Source organism: Cryptomeria japonica, chromosome 3, assembly GCF_030272615.1.
Source record: "Cryptomeria japonica chromosome 3, Sugi_1.0, whole genome shotgun sequence".
Classification (NCBI taxonomy): domain Eukaryota; kingdom Viridiplantae; phylum Streptophyta; class Pinopsida; order Cupressales; family Cupressaceae; genus Cryptomeria; species Cryptomeria japonica.
The window spans coordinates 990191954-990219104 of NC_081407.1; the positions used below are offsets into that span (position 1 = coordinate 990191954).

At 37.7% G+C, this 27151-nt stretch overlaps 1 protein-coding gene across 5 annotated transcripts in view; it reads left to right on the top strand.

The window, feature by feature from the left end:
* LOC131036755 (uncharacterized) overlaps positions 1-27151 on the top strand; it is a 247129-nt gene that overhangs the window by 16055 nt on the left and 203923 nt on the right. For 3 of the 5 annotated variants that reach the window (XM_057968727.2, XM_057968732.2, XM_057968731.2), the window contains exons 2-4: positions 22217-22610; positions 23305-23465; positions 25654-25719. In XM_057968727.2, coding sequence (XP_057824710.1) covers positions 22370-22610; positions 23305-23465; positions 25654-25719 — 468 coding nt within the window. In that variant the 5' untranslated portion in view covers positions 22217-22369. Of the gene's footprint in view, positions 1-21647; positions 21802-22216; positions 22611-23304; positions 23466-25653; positions 25720-27151 lie in introns of all 5 variants that reach the window. The other 2 variants (XM_057968728.2, XM_057968730.2) reach the window with 2 other exon arrangements.

A 27151-nucleotide genomic window follows, 5' to 3' on the forward strand; every position in this document is an offset into this window, starting at 1 on the left:
CTCAAGATCTTGGTGCAAGGAAGCAGTTTTGACATTCATATATTCAATTGCAAAATCATCAAATGATCAAAACAAGCAATCAAAGATTGGCATGTGGTGTTTAGTTCATAACTCTAGTAGTCATTTTAGTGAAGAATGCTAGGCTTGAAAGATCCTACTTGCATACCTTGGAGTAGTGGGTAAAAGCAATTAACACTGGACAATAGTAAGTTGATCATGAAATTTGAACATATTTCTATGATTCGTATTACGAACATCTCTACTTCCCTTGTAGATAGAGAGGAAGTAGGACTGATCCATTCTCAAATGTGGATCAATGGTCAACCAACACACTTCATCGTTGACAATGGAAGTGAAAAAGACCTTGAGTTCTCCTAAGCAGTTTGAAGATTGAACTTGCCATTGGTGCCTCACACACAGCCATAATCCATTGGATGTTCTAGTGTGGGATCTTAGAAATGTGCCATTTAGCAGTGTTACCTAATATACAACATCAAGTCTTTACAAGATACGTCCTTTGTGGCATCGCTCAATCGGAGGTATGTGATGTTTTACTTGGGCAACCATATTTTACCTTTAACATGCAGTTTACAAACAAAATCAAAGAAATGTTATCATGGATGTTGGTGATAAGGGAGACCACATATTAGAAGTAGTTCCTAGGCTATCATTCAAAGTGCCAAACAATGTAAGAAGCTAGTTAGTTCTAGTAAAAGTTTTGTGCTTTTGATAGCGAGACTTGGATGTAAGAACATCCTTGTGGCACTAAAAATACCATAATTCTTCTAGCAGCAATAAAGACCTTAGAGTTGAACAGCAAGTTAGAAGGATATCTTTCAATCACCAAACGAAGTGCCTGCCCACTGTGCAGTAAGGCATACTATTTATCACTTAGTTGCTTTTGGATTGTGTGTCTATTTTTTTTAGCATAAAAGAAAATAGACACACAATCAAATCTAGAAGCAACTAAGTGATAAACTAATGGATTGTGGAAATCTGATAAAATTAAGGTATGTGTTGGTGTAATTTATGTCTCATGTAATTACACTTTACTAGTTGACTTAGGATAATGCATATCATAGTAATTTGCATAGGAGACACTTAGGGAATTGCATATCTAGGGAATATGGTTGTAGGAGAAATTCCACCGTTGGTGGTGTTATCTTGTTATTACATTTTCATATCCACTTATAGTGGAATGATAATTCCACCTTCGGTGGGTGATCCACTTTTAGTGGAATTATCTGTTATTTTCTCCTACTTACCCTTGCCTCTCATTGGGCCACATGTCATTATTGTGTGCTCTCATTCACTCACCTTGGCTATATAACCAAGGGGGTCTCCTATGTACATGGGTCTGATCCAACTATTTGCATCTTGATGAGAATACAATTTGCTCTTGTCACATATTATTTCTCTCTTGTTCTTGTGCTTTCCATTGCCTCTAGATCTTGGGTGGCTACCTTCATATCCAATTCTCATAGTATGCTATTGATTTGTTTTCTAGACTACCTCAAATAATGCCTCTTTATGTTGCAAGTTATTTTTGATAATGAAGAAATCAAATTGTATATCCATGATCTCGTGGATAAAGATCATCAGGATGACACATGTAGGTTGTGCATTGATTACAAAGCCTTGCCAAGATCACAGTGAAGAACCACTACCCTCTTCCAAGGAGTGAGGACTTGCTGGACCAGATTTGCGCTGCAAAATTCTTCACTAAAATGAACCTTAAGGTTGTGTATCATCATTTTCTTGTTGAACCTATAAACATCTAGAAGACAACCTTCAAGGTAAAAGAAGGTTTGTTTGAATGGTTAGTCATTCCCTTTGACTTAACTTAACATGCTAGCTATATTCATATGGATGACGAATGGCATTCTTAGATCATTCCTGACCCATTTGTTGTAATCTACCTTGATGACACCTTGATCTTCAATGAAACATGGGATGAACATTTGTGCCATATAGAGCAAGTGCTTGACACTTTGTGGAAGTATTAGTTGTATGTAAATATGAATTTTTAAATTTGCAAAGCTGGAGATATAGCATTCGGGATACATAGTAGATGCACAAGGAGTCGATGTGGACCCAACCAAGATTCAAGTCATCTAGGAATGCCCACAACTAAAGAATCTCATAGAGCTCTGTAACTTCTTAGGATTAACAAATTTCTGTAGGGTAATTATACTTGTTTTTTCTCATGTGACTTGGCCTTTCAACCAATTTACCAAAAGTGGCACTAAAGCAATATTCATCTGGTGTTAGTTGTACAACAAAAAGCATTTGAGGAATTGAAATGTAGACTCTATTTTACACAAGTATTTGCATTACTGGATCTTCAACAACCCTTTGAGGTTATATCGATGCATTGAAATATGCATATGGAGCAATTTTCACTCTACATGGTCACCTAGTTGCTTACCATAGTGGAATATTACGAAAAATAATGACACAAAATGATTACCAAGATATTCGATATTAATAATGGAGCGAAAGTCTCCTTTAATAAGAGATGCAAACGATTATCAAATAAGGGTAAGATCAACACCTAAAAACAAGTAGATGATAACTAAAAGAATTAGGAATATTTCTAAAGTATATCCTAACAATTTAATTGACCATTATAACTAAATATTACGACATTATTCTAAATACCCTCCTGTAATGGTCAATTTGTTAACTACACTGAGCTTATCTTGAAATTTTACAAATTTGTTAGGACTCAAAGACTTGGTAAGAATGTCCACTCAAGGACTTCGTAAGAATGTCCATAGTCAAGTCCTCAATTGGAACATATTGCAACATTACTTATCCATCTTCTACAATTTTTGTATGAAATGACAATGAAGCTCCACACGTTTTGTACGCTTGTGGACAAGCCTTAGCATCCTTTGATATTCACAATACAAGGGTGAAGCCCTTGCTTGAGACATTTGCATGTCTGAAAGCATCCTCTAAAGCCATACCACCTCACATGTTGCTTTGACTATTCCCCTAAGTTTGCTTCTGTTGGGGAAAGATCTATTGCCTGCTGCTTCTTACCAGTCCATGTGACTGCACCCCTACCAAGAATGAAAACATACCCCAAATTGGACTTCCTATCATTATCAAAATCTGCCCAATTTGAATCTGTGAACTCAAGCAACCTAGGATCATTGCTTCTATTATACAGAATGCCAAAGTCGAGTGTCCCTTTCACATATCTTAGCACCCTCTTCGCTGTAACTCAATGATTTGCCTTAGGTGCTGTCATGGATCTGGAAATGTAGCTCGTAACATAGCTCAAGTCAGTTGTAGTGGCTGTAAGATGATAAGACTGCCTACTAGTTGCTCGGATGTTGACTCATTGATCACCTTTGAGTCTGTTTTTGCTGGAAGCTTTAGCCCTTTCTATATAGGTGTAGATGAGATCTTGCAATTTGTCATTTTGAACTTGTCTAGCAAACTCTTGACATATTTAGATTAAGAAATAAAAATACCACCTATTTGCCATACCTCTACACCTAGCGAATAATGTAGGAGGCTTAAGTTTGTTACATCAAAAGCAATAATGTAGGAGGCCTAAGTTTGTCATGTCAAAATCCTTGTGCTTTTGTTGTATGGTTAGGATTTGAAGGACTTTTTTGAAACTCCTGTTCATCCAAATACACACCAATCCTTATGTACCATGCTCGAGGTCCTTGCTTTAGGCCACAAAGAGCCTTTGTTAGTCTTCATACTTGATGCTCCTTTCTTGCAACCTAAAGTCCCTAAGGCTAAGACATGTACACTTCTTCCTCCAAGTCAGTATTGAGGAAGGCACTATTGATGTCCATTTGATGGACTTTCTAGCTAAATTGTGTTGCCTTGGCCAAAGCCAATCAAATGGTGCTCATCTTTGTTGTAGGAGCAAAGGGTTCTCATAATCAATACCTTCTCTCTGTGAGTACACCCATTTGCGGCCAACTAGTTTCTTCTTTGGTGGAAGATTTGAAAGAGCCCAAGTCTTATTCTTACCATTCAGGTTTACCATTCATGTTTGAATTCTGTGGCCTTTTCCCATTCAGGTTTACCTTTTGCCACTGCAAAATCCGAAGGCTCATGAACACTCTCAATTTCAGCCCTAAGAGTAAAGTTAATTGTGTTTTGCTTGCTCTTGCCTCTAGGTGATTTGCCTTAAATCATTTCATCATCTTGAACATCACCAATAAGTTTTTCCCACCATTTAGGCCTCTTTGAAGAAACTTGTCCATCCAAATCACTGTGGTCATCATGACTTGGGCTGTTTAGTATTATATCATTTGAATGTTGATTTAGGTTCTCCTAAAGAAACTCTTTTGGTATAGGCACCAATACTTGTCTGGTAGATTCCACATGTTCAGAATCAGCAAACTCCTCCCTTTTGGTGTGGCTATTAGAAGTTGGACATCTAAATCTGTAGCCTTTAGAGGCTAATCTTTAGGAATCTTGATGTCAGAAGAGAGCTGAAAAGGCCCAACTTCTTCGTTAATCACCACATTCTTGCAAAATGTCAAATAGTCAGTGTCCACATCAATCAACTTGTAGGCTTTATGATTGTTAGTGTATATTGTGAGCATTAACTTTTGACTCTTGGAATCGAGTTTGATTCTCTTGGCATCTAGAGCCTAGACGTATGCAATCAAACCAAAAATTTGCAAATGGCTCACTCTAGGTTTCCTCCCAAACCATGCTTCCTTTGGGGTCTTCTCCTTCAATCCTCGTGTCAAAGACTTGTTGAGAAGGTACACTGTAATTTAAAATGCCTCTACCCAAAACTTCTTGGGAACACTCTGGTTCTCTAACATGCATCAGACCGTCTTTGTAATTGAATGGTTTGTCCTCTCAACTACGCCATTTTGTTGAAGGGTATAGGGTGTCATGAAATGGCATTTGATACCATGTTTAGTATAGAAGTCAGTGTATTTTTTTGAATAGAATTCACCCCATTATCAGACCTAAAATTGATTAGTGAAGAACTAGACGCTTTTTCTACGAATGAATTGAACTTATGAAATTCTTTAAACACTTTTGAATCTTCTTTAAGGAAAAATACCCACATTTTCCTACTATAATCATCTACAAGCAAGAGAAAATACTTGGCATTAGTGATCGATGCCGTATTCATTGGTCCACATACATTTGCATGAACTAGTCAAAGGACCTTTTGTGCTCTCTAAGCCTGTCCTTTTGAAAATGGAGATCTTTGCTACTTCCCTGCCTGGCAAGCTTTGCAAGTACCTTGTTTTTGGTGTTGGATCTCAGGTAAACCTTCAACCATATTCTGTTGAGCCAACTGAGAGAGATAAGAAAAGCTGAGATGCCCATAATATTGATGCCAGAGAGTATTGATAGCATATGAACTCTTTGTAGGCAATGCATGCTCTTGAACCTCTCCAGTGTCAACAAGTTGATGCAAACCATGATCTTCCATGCCAAGTGTGATGGTTTTCTTGGACTCTTTGTCAACAATATGGCACTTGTGTGCATTGAAAATGATGTCCAACTTGGGACATTGGTGCATAATCTAACTTACCGATAGTTGATTGAGCTCCATTCTTTGTACATAGTATACATTGAGGAAAATAAGATATTTCCCTCTAGAATTAATCTGATGAAGTGATCCATGCCGGATCTCAAAATGCAAAGTTTTTATTTTTTTGTTAGTGTAGGTTTTTTATATTTATTTTCCTACACGTTATTAAGCATACTTAGGTTAATAAGGGACATGGTTTATGTGAGGACACATGGTGTAATCCATTGATTCCATGTGTCACTCTCACCCACACAAGGGTGGTTGAGTCTCACACCCTCTTTTGGCCTTTTATGCCACCTCACATAACCACTATGTTGTCTCCTTCTGAGTAGGTTATGCCACATGTTTGGCATTTTCCAAGTACGTACAACTCCCACCTAATTTGGTTGTTTGGGATTTATTATCCCTCTTGGAATTATATGCTCATATTTTCCTATATAATCAGCACTCACCTCTCCTTTATGAGTTAATCCAGATGAGTTTATATCAACTCAGTCAATACAAGGGAGTGCTGATCAATATTGTATCATTTTGAGTGTGATAATATTATGATTCTGTTATTGCAACATATTCCAGCATTTCATCCTCTCTGTTGCTCGTGTGTAGAAGGTTGATCTTGGTTTTGCAGGTGATCTTGGGAGATTGAGTCCATCAGTGACTCTAACATGGTATCAGAGCTTCCAGATCTGCAAGCCCATTCTCGAACTTGGGAGAAAATCAACGTCGAGATTTTGTTGGGTGCATTTTCAGTCAAAAAGGACATCACCATAGAGTCTAGAAGGCTGAACAGACAAATTTTGATATAAAATACTCTATTTTGCTAGAAGTCAAATTCGAGGCAAAATTTTGTTAGGCAGGACCATATGGCCTCATCTACTGACGATACGGAATTTATTTTTTGAAAAAAAACATATGATATTAAAAAAAAATCCCAGAAATTTCATTATAAAAAGGTTTTTTGAAAAACTTTATATTATAAAAGTTTATTATATTATAAACTTTTTTGATAAAAAATAAAAAAGATAAAAAAAACATACTTGTTGGTACAAAGGTACTGATAGGCCTGTATAGGTCCTGTCAGGTCTATCGGCCCCTATATTAGGAGGTAGGTAGGGCTTGGGCCCCGCACCCCCCTGTAGTGTGGGATAAAGCCCACGCTGCCTATAAAGGCCATGGGACCCCTTTGGGGTGGGGAGAGGCTTCGGCCCCCCATAATTTATTTCTAATATGTATTTTTATTAAAGTTTCAAAAAACAAAATTTACCTACGCGTTCGTACCTTGGCCTCTACGCCGCAACCTACCAGTCTTGGCCTTAGTGCCAATTTTTGCAGAAATTTTAGCAGTGTGCCTATCTTTTTAGTCTTTTTTTGGTGATTTTGCTAGTTTTAGTAGAGGTTTCAAATTTAGCAAGCTACAGTTCTAAATTTGGTGGAGGATTTATTTTGTCTGGCACTATTCAAATTTGGTGGAACTTCAAAATCAACTGGCGGTTCAACTATATTTGGCGACATTCTAAATTTAGCAACTTTTTTTAATTCGGTGGAGGTTCATATGTGCAATTTTTTAACCCCCTCTCCAATGAAGTTTTCAATTTTGCACCTGAACTTCAAATAACTTGTTCTCAGGCATACGAAGGTGTTTTTGATTGCATTTTTTTTTGATTTGGGGTAGAATTTTACAAGCTATGCAGTGGTGGAATCAATTTTTACTCAAGTGATCCAGATTTTCTAGAAAATCAGTTTTCTCAGTAGATCTGAAGGGCAATCCTAGTTTTTGTAACTTCAATCGATTGTAACTTTCACATACGACCTCAGATCGAGATGCCATTTTTTTGAATGTTGATATCAAGCACTAGACATTGGTCTTGGTTTGAGGTTCTCATTCTGAGATATTTTTGTACTCTCATTATTTGGGTTCTATTTTGGACATTTTAAAACTTTGGAAAACAACTCTAGCATTGTAAACACATTGATTTATAAAGTGCCACCATCATATTTTTTTTGGGGGTGATCATTTATTGAGTGAATTTGGGGGGGGGGGGTGATCTTGTGTTGTTTTCTTTTGCTGTGTGATAGTACAATGGGGAAAACTCAAATTGAACTCCTAACTCCATATAATTATGAATCATGGAAAAAATCAGTATGGAATTATCTAAGGGAAAAAGATTGCATTGGCTATGTCAAAGAAACAATTCCTGCACCTACCGATGTTAATGCTCTTCAAGCACGTGAGATCAATTGTGAGAGAGCTCTTGGTTACATTTGTTCACTAGTCTCTTTTGATTTGCAATTTCATCTTGAATCATGCAAGACACCTAAGGAGGCTTGGGAGACTCTTGAAAATTTGTATGGTAAAACTGACAAGATTAAGCGTTATCAAATTGATAATGATTTGATGAATCTTGATCCAAAAACCGTCAACAACATCTAAGACTATATCTCCGAGATTAATCAACTAAGAACATAGCTAAAGGATTTCAAGATTACTAAGGAGGATTTACAGTTGATTCTCAATGTGTTATCCAAGCTTGGTCCTAAGTATTCTATGTTTGTTTTTGGCTTTCATACCAATAGGGTTTCTATGGGAATTGCATATGTACAATGCACTTTTGATGCATTTTCAAATGGGCATCATCAAAACTTCCAAGTCACAAACATTGTTGGCTAGTGAACCTAAGGTATAGAAATTAAGGTATCCTAATCAGAAACAAAAGAAGAAAAAGAACAAGTCACAGAAAGAATTAGAATCCTCTTCCTCAAAAAGGGAATCATTTAAAAAGGAGAAGCCCACTTGTGCATATTGCAAGAAATTTGGGCATGATGAACATCAATGTTTTTTAAAACAAATTGATGAGTTGAAGAATCTTTTAGCAAAGAATAAAATCAATTTACCTTCAACTATGTCAAAGGATTCTTCATCTTCATCTAATTCAAAGTCAGAGAAACAAAAGGGGAAATCACTTGTTGCAATTGCAGATTCTGAGTCAGGGGGATGGCTTCATCACAGGATATGTTCTCTTCATTTGAAACTTGTTCGTCACCAAACATTCTGATGGCTAACAACACATATGTGCGTGTTTGTGGGAAAGGGTCTATTGACATAGATAAAGGATCATTCAATGATTTCCTTTGTGTGCCTTCATTGTCAGCAAATATCCTCTCTATCTATCAGATCACACATGGTGGAGAAGGAAAAAGTGTCAAGTTCACTCCAAATTTTGTGATTATTTGGGATTTGCATAGCAGAGATATTGTTGCAGTTGGGGAGATAGATCATCAATCTCGAGTATACACTTTCTCACATTTTTCTTCTATTGTTTCTTCAGCTGATGTACACACTCGGGCATCTAGTGTGGACACTTTTGGGGAGATTTAGTTTGGTCAAGTGAATCTTGGTATTCTTTCAACTGAGGTTCAAGAGATGTGTTTCATTTCCTACATCAACTATTGTTTCTGATGATACTAGTACTACCACATCCATGGTTCCTATTGATTCAGTACAACAAGATATTCATTGTCTTCTAGACATAGCTACATGGGATGATTACTTGACAGTTATTGCAAGTTTGTTTTGTGAGTCTTGTCTTGTAGACTTGGAGGACACTATTGAGTACATACATCTTCTCTTTGATGAAGTTACTTCGTCTTCTTCAGATGTTGAGGGGGAACCTTCTTACCCTCTTTTTCTTTACCCACATGATCATTCCTCACAGTTTGACATGATTGTGGCCACTATTGAGCAACATTTGGAGGAGGCACGTTTGTCTTTAGAGAAGATACCTTTTTCTCTAGATTTTGTTTTGCATCCATCTCCACTAGGTTCTGGATTGTCATCTTTTGTAGTGTGGCCTAGAACACCTGCTTTGATGGTGACAAATTTCAGCATCAACATGGGGACACTTGAGCAGAGTGTAGAGACATCATACATCTTTATCATTCTTCCCACATATTCCTTTTAGGAATGGGAAGATGCCTTGCATTCTTCCTTGGTTTTACTTTTTCCTAAGGGGGCAAATATTGTTAAGCGATCATGGACCATATATAGCCTCTTATGTCAAGCATTCACCAACAATGCAGGAGATTCTACATTAGGGGACTACACAGTCTCTCTTCTTCTTCTTCTTCTCTCTTGGGGGGGAGTTTTGTCCTACGGGTTTTCTCTTTCTCATCTTTCGAGAGGTTTCATTATTGTACATGGGTAGTTAACATGGCCATGCATCCCGGTTCCATCTTTGCATTGTTGCATCTTTTCAACCACCTAAGCTATGCTTAAGGGGGGGTGTTAGTGTAGGTTTTTAATATTTATTTTTCCTACACATTATTAAGCATACTTAGGTTAATAAGGGACATGGTTTATGTGAGGACACGTGGTGTAATCCATTGATTCCATGTGTCACTTTCACCCACACATGGGTGGTTGAGTTTCACACCCTCTTCTGGCCTTTTATGCCACCTCACATAACCACTATGTTTTCTCCATCTGAGTAGGTTATGCCACATGTTTGGCATTTTCCAAGTAGGTAAACTCCCACCTAATTTGGTTATTTGGGAGTTATTATCCCTCTTGGAATTATATGCTCCTATTTTCCTATATAATCAGCACCTACCTCTCCCTTATGAGTTAATCCAGATGAGTTTATATCAACTCAGTCAGTACAAGGGAGTGCTGATCAATATTGTATCATTTTGAATGTGATAATATCATTTTTCTGTTATTGCATCATATTCCAGCATTTCATCCTCTCTGTTGCTCTCATGTAGAAGGTTGATCTTGGTTTTGCAGGTGATCCTGGGAGATTGAGTCCATCGGTGACTCTTAACATTTTTGGGAAATTTTCTGATTTTCAGATTTTTTGTGTTTTGTGTAGTTTTCTATTTTTTTTTTTGAAGTTTTTCCAAATTTCTGATTTGTTTTGTTTTTTGCTGGGATTTACAAATTAAATGAAAAGTGCAAGAAATAATTGTTGGAAATGCTAAAGACAACAAGTAAAAATAATAAATGGAGGGAATTTTAACTTTATTGTGGTTCAAAGGACAATTACATACCTGATATAGGCATGTGCAGGTCTGGTTATGACTGATACTTGACAAATTATGGACTGTTCTGATGTTTCAGAGGTCTGATCTTCACTTTCAGATCTGATACAAATTCTGATCTGCTACAGTGATGCCTGAAAAAACCACGTTCCAAGTGTAAGATGCTGCAAATGGTCCCCCAGGAGTGTATGGCTGTCTTGGAACTCAATGATGCTGATGTATAGCATGCCAATTGGTTCAGATCTGCGCTTACAGTCGGAATTAACAAAGAATCCCTGTCCCTTTCATTGCTGCAAACTGAAAATGACTACTATTGATTTTTTCAATGTAGTATCTTGCATGAATGCTCTTGGGTGATCTTTCACACTTGTAAGCACTCCATCCTTTGAGAGTTTTCATTCTCAAAGTCTGATTTCTCTGTTGAAACCCTTGCTCCAGAGCTCCAAATCCAATGCTGGAAAATAACTTGTAAAAATTAATCTCAAGAATGCCAAAATGGAGTCTCCAAATATTACTTTATTGGCCTCAACCCTAATCGAACTCCTTTGGGATGGCATCTTGAACCTTTTTTTGGAATATTGTTTCTTTTATTTCATCTCCTTCTCTCAACTTAGGTGAACTTTAATCATGAGCTCCTTATAACATTTTATTTCATTTCCCCTCTTTTAAAGACAACTTCCCCTTACTAGGGAGGTGTGCCATGGGGGCGGGGCACTTTGAATTTATTAGATATTATAAAGTCATTAATTAATAAGACTTTAGTCTTTATCTTATTCAAATTAAAATATTAAAGCAAACACTTTAATATTTTTTTTGTTTTATTCCAAACCATCATTGGACCACTCCTAACTGAGAACTGATGATGCATCTGGTCACCGGGCGATGTCTATAATTTGTAGGCCAACTTGTAGTCTTCCCCTAAAAAATAGGAAATCTCCAAAAAATAGGAGTCTGTCACAAAACATCAAAAAAGGCTCTCAAAGCCCTCTGTTAGGCTACACAAGCTTCAAGAGGTCATCGGGCTGATTGTTAAGTCGCCTCCTAAAAAATAGGAGCCCTTTTTAAAAAATAGTAAATCGGCTCTAAGCTCTTGAAACTTCTCACAAGCCTCCCTTTAGTCACCTGACTCATTGAATGGGCTCCCTATCCACTACCCTAATGATAGGCTAATCTTGCTAGAGACATACGTGCTTAGGAAGGGGACATTACAGTCTGCCCTCCCCGAGATTGCTTGGCCTCAAGCAACCTCAACTTTGGGTGCTGCAGAATCTGCTCACTCTCCCATGTTGCATCCTTCACTGGCAGGTCCTTCCCCTTCACCAAATATTACTTGGTAATCCTCCTCGTCAATGTCCTCTCTCAGGAATCAATAATGGCCTCAGGGACAAGAATCAATTTGCCCTCCTCATCAAGGGGTGTAGCATTGTAGAAGGATTCACATTGTGCCCAATCGTCTTCTTGAGGCAAGACACATGGAAGACATTGTGTACCCAGCTGTTTGCTGGCAACTCTAACTCATAAGCCACCTCACCAATGTGCTTGATGATCTTGAACGGTCCATGATATTGTGGAAGCTCTGCTCCACTCTTCCTGAGAGTGGACTGATGGTAAGGCTACAACATAAGGTATACCATATCACCAACCTCGAATGAACGCTCAACCCTGCGCTGATTTGCATACTGTTTCTGCTGGTTCTGTGCCTTTTGGATGTTCTCCTTCAAGGACCTCATGATATCTTGGCTGTCTTGCAATAGGTCCTTGGCGCTAGGCACTTTGTTGTCACTAAATGGTAAATCCAGAAAGTTGGGTGCGTCATACCCATATAGCGTCATGAATGGTGACATTTGGATGGAAATGTGATAGGTTGTATTATAACAATACTCACACAAATAGAGCCGCCTAACCCATGCTTTCTACTGCCTCGATATATAATTTCGAAGGTATCCCTCCACCCTCTTATTGACAATCTTTGTCTGTCCGTTAGTTTGGGGGTGGTAACTTGTGCTTAAGGTGAGCTCGGTGTTGTTGAGTCTAAACAACTCTTGCCAAAAGTGACTCATGAAGCAGTTGTCCTTGTCACTAACTATGCTCTTCGACAACCCATGAAGTTTGAATACCTCCCTAAAGAACAAATCTGCCACTTGTACCGTTGTATATGTAGTGGTGATCGGAAAAAAGTGTGCAAACTTCACAAGCTTGTCTACCACAACATAGATGCAATCCCTTTCCTTGGGCTTTGGGCAAGCCCGTGATAAAATCCATCGAGATACACTCCCATTTCTTACTCAGAATGGGTAGGGGCTGCAATAAACCTGTTGGAACAGTTTGCTCCTTATCTGCTAGCAGGTAGGACACTTACGCACATATTTAAGAACCTATGATTTGAGTCCCTTTCAAGGGAACCTCTCTTGTATTTGTCGATGTCTTGAAGTACCCTAGGTGTTGGACCATAGGTGCATCATGGAAGGCCCTTAAAATCCCCCTCTTCATCTCCAATCTTGGGACTAAGAAGATCTGCCCCTTGTAAATGATGAGCTCATTTACAACTGTGTACCTATCATCCTATACCATCCCATCAATAATACTAGCGGCCCATGTGTCCTTAGCATTCTCAGCAAAATTCAAACCACGCCAATCATCTGCAATCTCCCCAATAGAGCATAAATGGAGTCTCCTTGATAGGGCATCTGCAACAATGTTCTTCTTGCCCTTCATATAAGAAATGTCAAAATAGTAAGCCTGTAGCTTACTCACCCACTTCTTCTGACAGTCATTGAGGTCCCGCTGACTGAGGAAATGTTTCAAGCTGTTGTTGGTTACGGATTTATCACTTTAGTTTTATACTCTCTTGCCCATATCAATGACAATTTGACCAACAATTGAGTCACTTGCAATGGTATTTGCAAGTACTCTTTGCTTATTTTACAAGATGCAACTACCTTTGAAAGATATGCAATGAATTAAAACAGGGTATGCTTTTTACCAGAAAGCAGAAAAGGTAAACTAACACCTACCCATAATCATGAAAGTAGATGTGAAAGATTAAACTCAAAATGAAGTGAATGTAGATAAATAACACAAAGTTTACTTATTCCACACGCACGGATGTTATCCAGGAAAAGAAAGAACAATAGACTCTTTTCAATAGATGATTTAATCTGAATTCAAAGCTCCAGAATTAAATACATATACAGTTCATTATAGTAGAATAACATTGAAGAGTAACCACAAAGAAACACAATTCATTGCAATTTAGAGAAAACATTAAGAAATTCAAAGATTTAAAATATCTTCTTTATTTCTTCACTGTCAAAACATGAGTTCACAGATTCATCTCTCTGTGAAGACTGCATGAAAAGTTAACTTCCCCCCTTCCCCTCTGCATCTTTTTAGTAAGCATTACAATAAATAGATTTCCCAGAAAATCTTTTAGTTCTTGGTAACCGTTTCTTGAAAATGGTTCTTGGTTCCAAAATTATCTCCCCTTTTATGCTTTCACCTTCATGTGAGTATAGCAATAATGCTTAGTTCTTTAATGAATCAAAGATATTATGGAGAGTTTTAAAATGAAAATAGTCTTTTGATGCAAAAATGACTGGTAGATGTCTTTTCTGGAACCACTAGAGATCCTTTGAAATTATTACAAATTGGTACTGTGCTGACGTCAGGGCACAAGTTGCTGATCATGGGTCTGCTGTTGTCAGAGCATCGGGTTATCGCGCTCTTTAAGAACCATGGAACAATTGAACGTGTGTGCAAAAAGATCCCTAGAGTGCGATCGACTAATATAAGACTTGTGAGGGGCCCATTGACACAACACTATCGGGAATCGGAGATTGGGCGGAACGAGACTTGATGACAACAAGGACCAAATGAGTTACACTTCCATCAAATGGCGATAGACCGATAAAGCAAAGGACTAGGTCCCTTTAAATATAAATGAGACTTGATGTCTAAAATAAGGTTGATCCATCGATCGAGCAGTTCTGGAACTAAGGAATGTGAAGTGCGAAGATATGGAGAGGCTTAATGACCCAAAAGAATTATTCTAACTTAGTGAAAATGACGGGTAATAGCTGTTATGATCCATCTTAACTACAAATTTACTCCCCACCAAATATTGCCTGAATTTAGCCAATGCATTCAAAATGGCTAACATCTCCTTGTTGTATATGCTATAGCTCCTCTCTAGGCCCCTCAATTTCCAACTCTCAAATGCTATAGGGTGTTTGTCCTACATTAATACTGCACCAATCTCCTCTCTTGAGGCATCACACTGTAGCTCAAAAGGTCTCCTGAAATTAGGTAAAGCAAGAATTGGGCATGAGCTCATCAACTACTTAAATTGATCAAAACATTGTTGTGCCTGCTTTGTCCAAATTAAGGCTCCCTTCTTCATCAAGTCTGTGAGAGGTGCTGGTCATTGTGAGAACCCCTTGACGAAGCATCTGTAGAAATCACACAACCCAAAGAATCCCCTAAGTTGGGTGAGATTCTGGGGTGGAGGCCAATCAACGATAGCCTGGATCTTATCCAGATCAACCCTAACTCCCTTTGAGTTGATATTATGCCCCAAGAAGAGCAACTCTGTCACCCAAACTCGCATTTGAACTCCTTGGCGTACAAGGACTCCCTCTCCAAAATGCCTAGCACCTCCTCTAGGTGCCCCAAATGCTCCCCCCAAGTCTTGCTGAATACCAAAATATCATAAAAAAAGATCAAAACAAATCTCCTTAATTGATGTTGGAAGACCATGTTCATATAGGATTGGAATGTGGCTGGTGCATTGGTTAAGTCAAATGGCATAATCCAAGAACTCAAAGTGTCCACAATGGCATCAAAAAGTTGTTTTCTCTACATCCTCCTCTCTCATTTGTATCTGATGGTAGCCAGATCTCAAATCGATCTTGGAGAAGTAAAATGCTTCGTGTAACTTATCAATCACCTCATCAATTCGAGGTATGGGGTACTGGTTCTTAATTGTCTTCTTTTTCAAGGCATAGTAGTCATTGCACATGAGAAGAGTCCCATCCTTCTTCTTGACCAATACAACTGCTGATGCAAATGGGCTCTTGCTAGGCTGAATGTGACCCATCTCGAGCAGCTCCTTAATTGTTTTCTCAATTTCATTCTTAAGCCGCTTAGGGTGCTTGTAAGGGTAATGATGACTAGTTTGGCACCCTCCTCCAACTCAATGATATGCCCTATGCCCTTGTCTGGAGGTGCACCCAATGGAATATTACTAAACACCTTATCGTGTTTAGTCAAGATGCTCTGGATGTCTAGAGGATAATCTCGCTTTTGTTGCTCCCCTAGTGTAGGCATCACAACACACTCTGCAACCCTTTCTACGCACTCATGTCTGATCAATCTCTCCATCCTCCTTAGCGAAACCATACGAAGACTCCCATCTGTCATCCCTCTCAGAACGTTTTTCTTGAGGTTTACCTCAAACCTCATCTCCATAGTGCACACGTTGAGGTAAAACTCCTCCATCATATGAAGCCACTTCATGCCCAACACAATGTCCATCTCTCCCATTGCCACCACATAATAGTCAACCTGGAACACATAGTCATTCAATTGGAGAGTCAAGTTGGGAATCATTTTGTTGCATGAGAGAGTGAAACCATCTGCAACTTTCACTCTAAAAACATCAAATTCTTCAGTCTTAAGCCCTCTTCCGGCCACTAATCCCTCATCAATGAAATTATGTGTAGCACCTGTATCCAACAAAGTGATTACATGGTGGCCACCAAGATCTCCCCGAATCTTGAAAGAACACTCTCGCTGAATGCTAGAGAGTTCTGCAATTGGTCTATCATCCTCAACATTCCTTCCCTGAGTCCTTGGATGCACTTTTTGCTTCACTTTCACTTGTTTCAGTTCGCTGATCTGAATTTTCAGAATTAGTTTCATTGGCTGAATAGTACTCCATCTTGTATGCTTTCCCTTTTAAAGGGAACTTATGTTGAGGGATCCTATGGCTCTTTGCACTTGAAACATATTTTCTTGCGTCTCAAAGTCATTTATTGTCTCATCATCAGGTTTTTGGAAGGGTTTCTTTTGCTGGTCAGACCCTTTGTGAAAATATTTTTTGTCCTTATTACTTGAGAATGGCTTGGATGAGAACTTACTCTTAGTGGCAACAAGTTCCATACTTTTGGCCTTCTTCATGGCCTCCTGTAATGTTGGTGGATCAAAGGCCTAAAGCCAACCACGCAAAGGCTCTGAAAGCCCCTCAATGAAGCGTACTATCAACCTTCTCTTTGAAATGTCAGACGCCATCACTAACAACCTCTGAAAATCAGCAATGTAAATTTCCAAGGATCCATATTGCTTGAGCTGGGAAAGCTCCCTAAAATACATCTCAGGATCCTTCCGGTCAAAACTATCGATGAGTTCATTAGTGAACTCATCGTAGGAGGTGATTGAGCGATGTCCCAAGGTAATTAAACCGTGGTACCACCACTCATGAGCCACGCCATCCAGGTGCAAAGTAGCGAACTTAATCGCCTCCTCCTCTGTCATGACTCATGGGTCTCAAAGATAAGTAGTTGTCGAGCTTCTGCATCCAAGCTCGAGCTGTACACTGGTCTCCTTCGTCATAGTGTGGTAGGGTTAACTTGCCCACAACCTGCTGAAAATCCCTGTGACCATGTGGAGCTCTGTGATTAGTTCTGCCAACTGAGCCTACTCTAAGTCTCTTTTGTCCTATGAACTGATCAAGGGTCAATAACTCCCTGACCTCTGGTGGCAAGGTTATGTACTTCGTATAATGCTGTCGGATCTCTTTTGTTGCAGAGATTTGTGGTTCAGGCTCTCGGCCTTACCAAGTGGATGACTCCTCATGCTGGTTGAAGACAAGCTGTAGAGGTCTCAGAATTGAACTGGTAGTGGTAGTGCGCTCCCGGAAACCATTATTCTGTTCACACTCACCCTGTGTCCCGCTAGTCTCACTAGTATAGGTGGTGTGTTGAGGCTGGTCCTGCTGCGAAGGGTAATGCTTGGACATTTGTCCCAACAACTGAGACATCATATCCATCATTATGTCAAATTTTCTCTGAATCTTAGTGGTAGGATTGATTGACCTAACCCTTTCCTTTTTCTTCTTGGCCATAGTACCTGTACTGTCCTCATTGCCACTAGAATTTGTCCTGTGAATTCCAATGATACCAGAAACTATCTCACCCTCTGGAACCCGTGGTGGTTGCCACTGGACGTGATACTCTTCTCTAGTGTAAGCATGCAGCTCTTTTTCATGCATCAAAACCCTTATTCAATAGGATGGCAGGAAGTTTTGATACCACTGAAGTGATCCACCCCGGATCCCAAAATGCAAAGTTCTGATTTTTTGGGAAATTTTCTGATTTTCTAATTTTTTTGTGTTTTGAGTCGTTTTTTGATTTTTTTTTGAAATTTTTTCCAAATTTCTTATTTTTTTTGTTTTTTTTGCTGGAATTTGCAAATTAAATGAAAAGTACAAGAAATAATTGCTGGAAATGATAAAGACAGCAAGTACAAATAAATGGAGAGAATTTTAACTTTATTGTGGTTCAAAGGACAATTATATACTCGATATAGGCATGTGCAGGTGTGGTTATGACTGATACATGACAAATTATGGACTGATCTGATGTTTCAGAGGTCTGATCTGTACTTTCAGATCTGATACAAATTCTGATCTGCTAAAGTGATGCCTGAAAAAACCACGCTCCAAGTGTAAGATGCTGCAAATGGTCCCCCGGGAGAGTATGGCTGTTTGATGTATAGCGTGTCAGTTGGTTTAGATTTGCTCCTACAGTTGGAATTAACAAAGAATCCCTGTCCCTTTCACTGCTGCAAACTGAAAATGACTCCTATTGATTTCTTCAATGTAGTATCTTGCATGAATGCTCTTGGGTGATCTTCCGCACCTGTATGTACTCCATCTTCTGAGAGTTTTCATTCTCAAAGTCTGATGTTTTTGCTGAAACCCTTGCTCCAGAGCTCCAAATCCAATGCTGGAAAATAACCTGTAAAAAATGATCTCAAGAATGCCAAAATGGAGGCTCGAAATATTACTTTATTGGCCTCAACCCTAATCGAACTCCTTTGGGATGGCATCTTGAACTTGTTTTTTGGAATATTATTTCTTTAATTTGATCTCCCTCTCTCAACTTAGGCGAACTTTCATCATGAGCCCCTTATAATATTTTATTTCATTTCCCCTCTTTTAAAAACAACTTCCCTTTATTAGGGAGGCGTGCCATGGGGGGGGACTTTTAATTTATTAAATATTATAAAGTAATTTAATTAATAAGACTTTATTTTATTCAAATTAAAATATTAAAGCAAACACTTTAATATTTTTTTTGTTTTATTATAAACCATCAATGGACCACTCCCAACTGCGAATTGATGATGCATCTGGTCCCCAAGTGATGTCTATAATTTGTAGGCCAACTCCCAGTCTTCTCCTAGAAAATAGGAAACCTTCTAAAAAATAGGGTATGCCACAAAACATCAGAACAGGCTCACAAAGCCTCTTGCAAGGCTCCACAAGCTCTGGGAGGTCAATAGGAGCCCTTCCAAAAAAATAGGTATAGGCTTTAAGCTCCCGAAACTCCTCACAAACCTCCCCAAAGTCACCTAACTCCCTGAATGGGCTCTTGATCCACTGTATTAACCTACGGGAACCCTGATGATAGGCTAATCCTGCTAGAGACAACTGAGCTTAGGAAGGGGACATTACATCTAAACATTGCCTTTGATGACAATTGTATACTCCTCAGTACCATCAAAGATCACTAAATTTGAGCAAGCATTAACGCAGTGAACAATTCCTTCTTCTGTGAAAAATGTCTAGATGCTCTAGAAATGACGTACCATGTAGAAGACTTGGAGTGATGTGTTGGTCATTTGGCCATAAGAGTGTAGAAGGTTGACTCCTACCGCTCATAATGATCTGCGACAAGAGCCCTTGTTGGAGACCCTCCATGGTTGGATTTCTTTTCAGCCAACCTCTTTATCTAGTGCTTCATGTGACCAGGTTTACCACAATAATGACATGTGATAGTCTTTAGATTCTTTGAAATATCTGTCTTGACCTTTCCTTGAGGTCACTTGCCTTTGCCCTTTTGCTTGGCTGCGAAGGCCTATTTTGTACTCGGTGAATCACTGTTGCTACCAGATTGCTTCTTCCATTTGTCTTGTTGCAAAAGTTTGTTGAACAAATCATCGAACTGCAGGTCAACACTAGTTAACTTGATGTTGATTGTTTCTAGGAAATGCTCGTAGGACCATGGTAACGTTTTCGACATTATAACCACCATATCTTCTTCAATTGTGCGACCCATAGCAGCTAAATGATCTCGAATGTCTTTTATCTTCATTAAATTATCTTGCAAAGACATCTTCTTGTCTATCATGATTGAGAATAACATATTCTTCAAGAAGAAGGCTGTCCCTTTATTTGACATATTGTGCAGATCTTAGAGGTGTTTCCAAATGTCTGTAGAAGATTTTCCTGAAGGAACATCCAGAAGCTTTTCTTCTGTGCCTGATAATTTATTCAGCATAATGGCTTCACGATTATGCTCATTGAACTTGTCTTGATCTTTACCTGCAAACATTGGCTAGGTCTCAGTCCCAAGGATGATTTGATCAAGGCACCAATATTCGAAGATAATGTGCATCCTCTATTTTCGTGGTGTTGGAACATGATGTTGGTCAATAGAGCCCATCCCTCTAGCAATCCTAATTAATGGAAAATGAGAAACTCGCTATGTTTGAAAATAACTGATTGTTAGGAAATTTTTTTTTGCAAAACCTGAACAGCGAGTAAAATCCACACAAAATCTTTAATTTTAATTTTTTGGAAAACTTGTGACCAGTTGCTGCAAACTCTAGGCACTGTGAAGTCCACGATTTTATCCAAAAATCGTAAAAAAAGAGCAGAATAAAAACTCTGAAAACCCTAGCTGTTAAAAAGACCCACATTTTTCACTAAATTGCCAAAAATCAGCAAACTAATACCAACAAACCCGAGGTGATGCAGAAAAGTCCATGATTCTGAAGGAAAATTGCCAAAAATGTCAATTGCATTGCAGGTGAAGGATATTCTGTCGCAGGCAAAAGTGGAAGAAATAACAGACAAGCACCACAAAAACAACCCTTCCAATTGTGGAAAAAATTAGCCCTTTTTGTTGCAGCTTGCAGAAAAACCACTCATCTTTGCTTAGCTATAGGAGTGCTGCCTGATTGAGAACAAAATGTGGCTGCAAAGGAAAAAGCATGAATCAGACAATTTACCTGCTAGGCTCTGTGTTCTAGGAACTGTGAAATAGATAAGATAGCCATGCATTATTTGGCTGGAAAACACATCACTAGAAAAACCCTAGACACCAGGTTTTTGAAACAGAAGGGTCCATGGACAATTGTGTTTACACTTTGTTGTAGCCTTTACATATATTCTGTGACAAGAAGCTATTCATGCACTAATACAAAGTGAGTTAATGAATGTAAATGCTGTAGATATTGCATGTAGCCTTCACTGGGTTCAAAGTCAATACATTACTGCAAGCTGGAAGGACACATATCTCAGCCAATATTTAACTGGTAATTGAGCCACTATTGTCAGATAGGTGTGTCAGACATCTTGCATTTGAATGTTTGAGATTATTTATTCAATGTTGTATTTAATTATTTGTAACCCCAAATGTAAAAGGGTATCCCACTTTGAGGTGGCATCTTTGGCCATGTTTCAGATATCCCATGACATAAGAGGTTGTAAGAGCATCTTATGACAGTGTAAGATGTAAGAGATTTTTATGATAGATTCTATGTATGATGCATCATAGAACATATTTGAATGATGTCCAAGTTTGGTGGTTGGTTATGACGCATGTAAGGAATATGCTATTTTGAGTTTGTTGAACCATTATTGATCTTGGGCATTGGAATTCCAAATGGGGATTTGGGTGTCTTTTTTGCCTTATGGTTTTAGAAAACCATTCTTGGTTTGTAGTCTGGGCTTGGCCTATATATTTGGGTGCTTTGATGGAGATGTACCTGACTTGTGATTTTGCAGGTGGTTTGTTGGCTAAATTTCTTCAGACAGAGTTGCTGTGACAGAGGGGGTAGGTACTCAAGAGTGTATTGTAACCAGTTTACTATGGGAGATCGAATAATACTTTGATGATCCTGTTGTTGCTGGGTTTTTTCCCAAAAGGGTTTTTTGCAGGGTAAATCATTGTGTTAGCTCTGTTTATGTGGTTGCGTGTGTGTTTAGTTTTTTCTAAATTTTTTGCATCTTAGTTTCTATTGCATGTCTCTCCTTTGAAGCTTAGCATAGAAAGTTTTTGATATTATGATTATCTTGTCCTTTTGAACAATTTGGTAGTTTAGATGTGAACTAAATATTTTAGTTAAATTATTTTTTTAAATTCCACAAAGAGATTTGTTGAAGATGGCTCAGTTTTATGCTTGTGTGATGGCTCTCTCTTGCTACTCTGTCATTTGTTGATTGGTGGATGCACAATTAAGCATTTGTTATCAAAAAGCTATTTATATCGCAAATGTGAAATGCCTATAGGCTTAATTAGAGTTGTTTGATTACTATATTCTTTCTGAATATTTATTGTTTTGTTTTTGGTCCAGATTTGCTAGGTGATAAAATTTGAAGTGGCAGCTGGATAAATCTGTGATTAGTGTATGGAGGTTGGACCTTATTTGTTGTAGGCAAGGAAATGAAACACTTTCAGTCATAGAAATTGGACATTGTTTGCCAATAGTTTTGGCTTGCTGTAATTAATGGAGAGCTTAGCGCAACTGGAAGCCTTGTGTGAAAGGCTTTACAATTCACAGGATTCAGCAGAACGAGCTCATGCTGAGAGCACTTTGCAGTGTTTTTCAGTGAATACAGAGTATATTTCACAATGCCAGTACATTCTTGATAATGCTTTGTCTCCTTATGCATTGGTTCTGGCCAGTTCCAGCTTGTTGAAACAGGTCACCGAACATTCCCTTTCTCTGCAGCTGCGTCTGGATATTCGTAAGATCCTTTGTCACAAACTTATTTTTAACTATAATGTTATTCAATAGTAATGTATATCTAATTTAAACCACTTTTGTAAGGTCCATATAATAAAATAATATGCATGTGACTAGGTTCTGTTAGTCAGATAACATACTTTAGGTTAAAAGTTAAAACATACAAGTTTTCACAATCCATGAAATTGATTAGAACACATTTGGAAAAGACTGTATAGAAGACTTATGTCAGTTACTATAAAATGATGTAAAATCTTATACTCAGTATGGTAATTGATATGAAATTTTCCAGACCGTATATCAATTGATATAAAATATTGTACACCATCTTTTCCAAAGGCTTTTTACTCATATACTATTGGTTTTTACTATGCTTGAATTTGTGTAAGTGTGCCCTATCGCACTTCCTTTAAGAAGATCTTTGAATTAGAGCATAGTAGCAGACCATGGCGATTTTTTTAAATCTAGTTAACTTAGTTCACTATTTTCAAAAAACATTCTGCAACTCAGTTTCCAATTCTTATAAATAGTATGCCTACATTAAAGTTGCAATTCATTCATGCCAGTTATTTAGTTTGTTGCAATTGTTGCCTTGATTTACTTACTACATAAACTTGGTCTAATTAAAGGTGGTACATTTTATGTTTGTTCCTCTACCATCTGAAATTTTTATGTTGTTTCTGTGGCCTCCTCAGGCAACTATGTTGTAGGATACCTCGCTACTAGAGGGCCAGAATTACAGCCATATGTGACTGGGTCTCTGATTCAACTTCTTTGCCGTGTCACAAAGTTGGGATGGTATGATGATGACAGATTCAGAGAGATTGTTAAGGAATCCATGGACTTCTTGAGCCAGGTGTGTGCGAGTTTCTCTTTCATAGCTGTTACTTACTGAATTACAATGGCATTGATTTTTTAAATTGAATTCCTTTTAACATTATTGATAATTAATTGGGATCATTTTAAGCTAAATGCTTGAGGTCCTGTAACTCCTTGTCATTTTAATATTAGTTTGTGTTCTTTTAGCACATAAGTCATATTCTTGTAGTTGCCCTATATAATTAAGTTTCTAATTTCAAATTTAATCACCTGTAGACTGTGGTTTGGCCCTTAACCTCAGTAAGGGATTTCAAACAAAAATATTGGTTATTTCAGCAGGATTATGAGGTCTTGCTGCTCTTATCTTGAAATATTCTACTGCAACTCCCTGTTTCATTATTTTCCTTAGATGTTTCTTCAAAGGTTTATGTTAAAATGTACTTATAATTATTTAAACTTAGAACTTGGAGCTTCCTAATGTTCCCCTTCCTGCTTGTGGGTTTGGTGGTGTTCTTCCTAGGGCTGAAGTTATCATTGAAAGGTGTGTGTAGTATACAATGTCAGATGTCAACAGGGTACTTGAATGGTTTAATGAGCTCCATTCTAATGTGCCTTCTACACGTTCAGGTCCCCTGCCAAGGAATGTATGTTGTTTGCTAAGGGGTTTATTCCCCAGGATTAGCTGTTCTGTTCACATGTTGTGTGATCCTTAAATGCCTTGCACAGAACCCAGGAAAGCAATTTTTTTGTATTACTCCTAAAATTTTGTTGCTTTCCTTTTGTGGAGATTACTTTGCTACTTCCTTTTTTGATGATATTGGTTACCAGCCGGTTTGTGTAAGTTGTTCTTGGGGGAATCTATTTTTTTTGTTGTATGAATGAATGTTGTTTGTGAACTTTTAGCTACAAAATAAAAAATAAATTTTACAAAAATAATTAGGAAGTTGATGTTTGTTCTGTTTACTATTTTCTCATCTTTGTCTTCTGTATTATTACCATGGATTACCTTTGTTAAAATCTTTACACATTTTCATAACGTTTTTGGGTCTGTTTTCTGTCATTAGTAACTGGACTTATCGTAGATTACAATTAGTAACTTATAGAATTAGCTCACCTTCCTATCATTATTTTCAGTTTGGCTTTTGTGATGAATGTGCTCCAAGTGTAGGTTCATTAGTCATTTTGTTTAGAAGCTTGACTTATTTAGGTTAGGTGATGTGTAGCATTGAGCTGGAAACCTTCATGGACTTGGAATATTTTGTTTTATATCTAGTGTTTGGAATGTATCAAAAAGCATGGGCTGTGACTAGTGCTCTCGTCACTTTGAGCTGAGACTTTGCTAAATAAAAACTGTTTAAGAGTGAAACGATCTCCTTTAGAGCAATCTCAAAGAATTGTGAAAAGGACCTGTAGTATGCTTATATTTACAAGAATTAAAGAAGAAGGATAGAAAGTATGTTAATGTCCACACATGAGCAGAGTGGGTTGGTGGGACTCGAAATTAAATCCACAGTTCACTGATAGAACAGAATAGTGTAGAAAAGTCTCCAAGAAGTAGAGAAAATGACTAGGACTCAAGCTGAAAACACTAAGCTCACAGAAGACAATAAAAGGAGGTAAACCATAGCCGTTAGGCATTAAGTACAAGCACAAATATAAATACATAAAATTCAAGTACAAATGTAAATAGCCTTATAACAAGTATATGAATTCTTTGGTACATGTTACTCTGAGTCCCAACTCTTTAGTGTGGTTAGAACTTAGACCAAAGACTACTAAACTTAGACCAAACACTACTCTTTTGTTTTTGCCCATTGGAGGCAAGCATCTTTTAGGATCATCACATATATTGCATTCTAAGGAATTGGACATGGTGTGTGCTGTATAATTAAGGTTGATTTTATACAATTGGAACTTTTTACTTGTTAGTTTACTATAGTTGTGCAACTCTGTCCTGAGTTTAGTTGATAATATTTTTGTTCTGTACTGATGAATAATACTCTGTGTATGACTATTTGCCTCCCTAAATAGTTATGAGAATTAATTCTGTACAGGATGTGAAAAATACCTGACAGCATATTGTCTTGATTAATGAAATCTGATAATGGCTTTGTTAATTGGAATCATGGTTAACGTTGGTGGGTGTTAAATTGTAAGATTGTTGTCAACTGTAAGTTTGTTGGACATTTTTCTTATGGAAAGATAACTATTTTATTTGTTTACAGTCAACAACAGGTCACTATTTCATTGGGCTGAAAATTCTGAATCAAATTGTTGCAGAGATGAATCAGGTATGTTCTCCAGTAAATTGATTTTACAATATTTTGTTTGTCGCTCCTCTTCGAGAGGATTTTCATTGAATATTTTAAAGGACTGTTGTATCTTATCCACCAAGTGATATGACATGTATGTGGAAATGAAATGGGAGAAGTATCTATCACTTTCACTAGGCGACTGTTTTATGTGATTATATTGCTTCACTTCTAAATATCCCTGATCTGCATTTAAGCATTTTAGCTTTGTCATCTTTGGTTGGTGACATCTTATTACTTTGCATCAACTTATGAGAGTAATTCTAAATATCTCTGCCTAGTTGTCAATGGTGCACACAAGGAAACTCCAAATAGATAACTAGGTAAGGCAAGAAAAAACTTGTGGTATTTTTCATCTTTTCATTTTGGAGCTTTTCTAAGCCTTCAGTTTTTACTTTGCTGTATTATGACCATATCATTGTTCATCATTGCTTCCTGCATAAAGAACAAATGCAAGTTAGTTATTTTGAAGATATTATTTGTTACTCATATTTGTTGACTTGAAATACATGTTACTTTTATTTCTTATGATACCATAAATATTTTTCTAATGGATTTTCTCTCATCTTTTATCTTAGTTAAAATTTTTCTTTAATGCTATTCTAATGTTATGATTTATGTCATATTGAGTATTTTTTTTGTTACTACAAATAGTTTGTTGGATGCTAGTATCGTATCCAAGGGGAAGACATACAGTTGACTAATAGACTTTGCTTATTCATGAAAAATAATTTGATTATTACAAATACTTTAGTGATTTTATGATCAAATTAAATGGATGTTGGGATTATATCAAGGGATTATATGAAGAAGCATTCATGAGGTCGTGAGTCTCTAAAGTGAAGACAAGAGAAGATTTAAGGCCTATTGATTGAGTGAATTTAACAATGAAGAATGGAAATGAGCTTCCACAGCCATAAGGACATGATTCACATGTTTAGAGAATTCCAATAAAGAATCGAATGACAAGAATGAAGATCGAAGATCATGCGACTGGGAATCGTCTAAAGATTACATATTGTGATGCCACTGAGTGTAGGAGTGCTCACTCATATGACTTGAAGAGTAAGGAAGCATCAACTTTGCTCATGTAGGTTGAAAATGCTGAAGACCCATCAGTGACAGATACAAGAAGCATGAATAAGAGAGTAGCAATAGTAGATGCTAGAATCAATAGGGTAGCATAGTTTGATTTTTGTATGACTAGGATGGGTGACTCATGATTTAGTGCGGAATCTGCAACAAATGGAGGTATTTTGCACTTGACTCTCTGAATAACCATAGTAACAAAAAAATTTGCTGTGATGATGCTGTGGATTGGGAAATCTAAATGAAAACAGTTTCAGAAAGTAGATTTGGGCAAGTACCAACTTAGTACAAAATAAAAATTCTAGTCCAATCACTTGCTAGC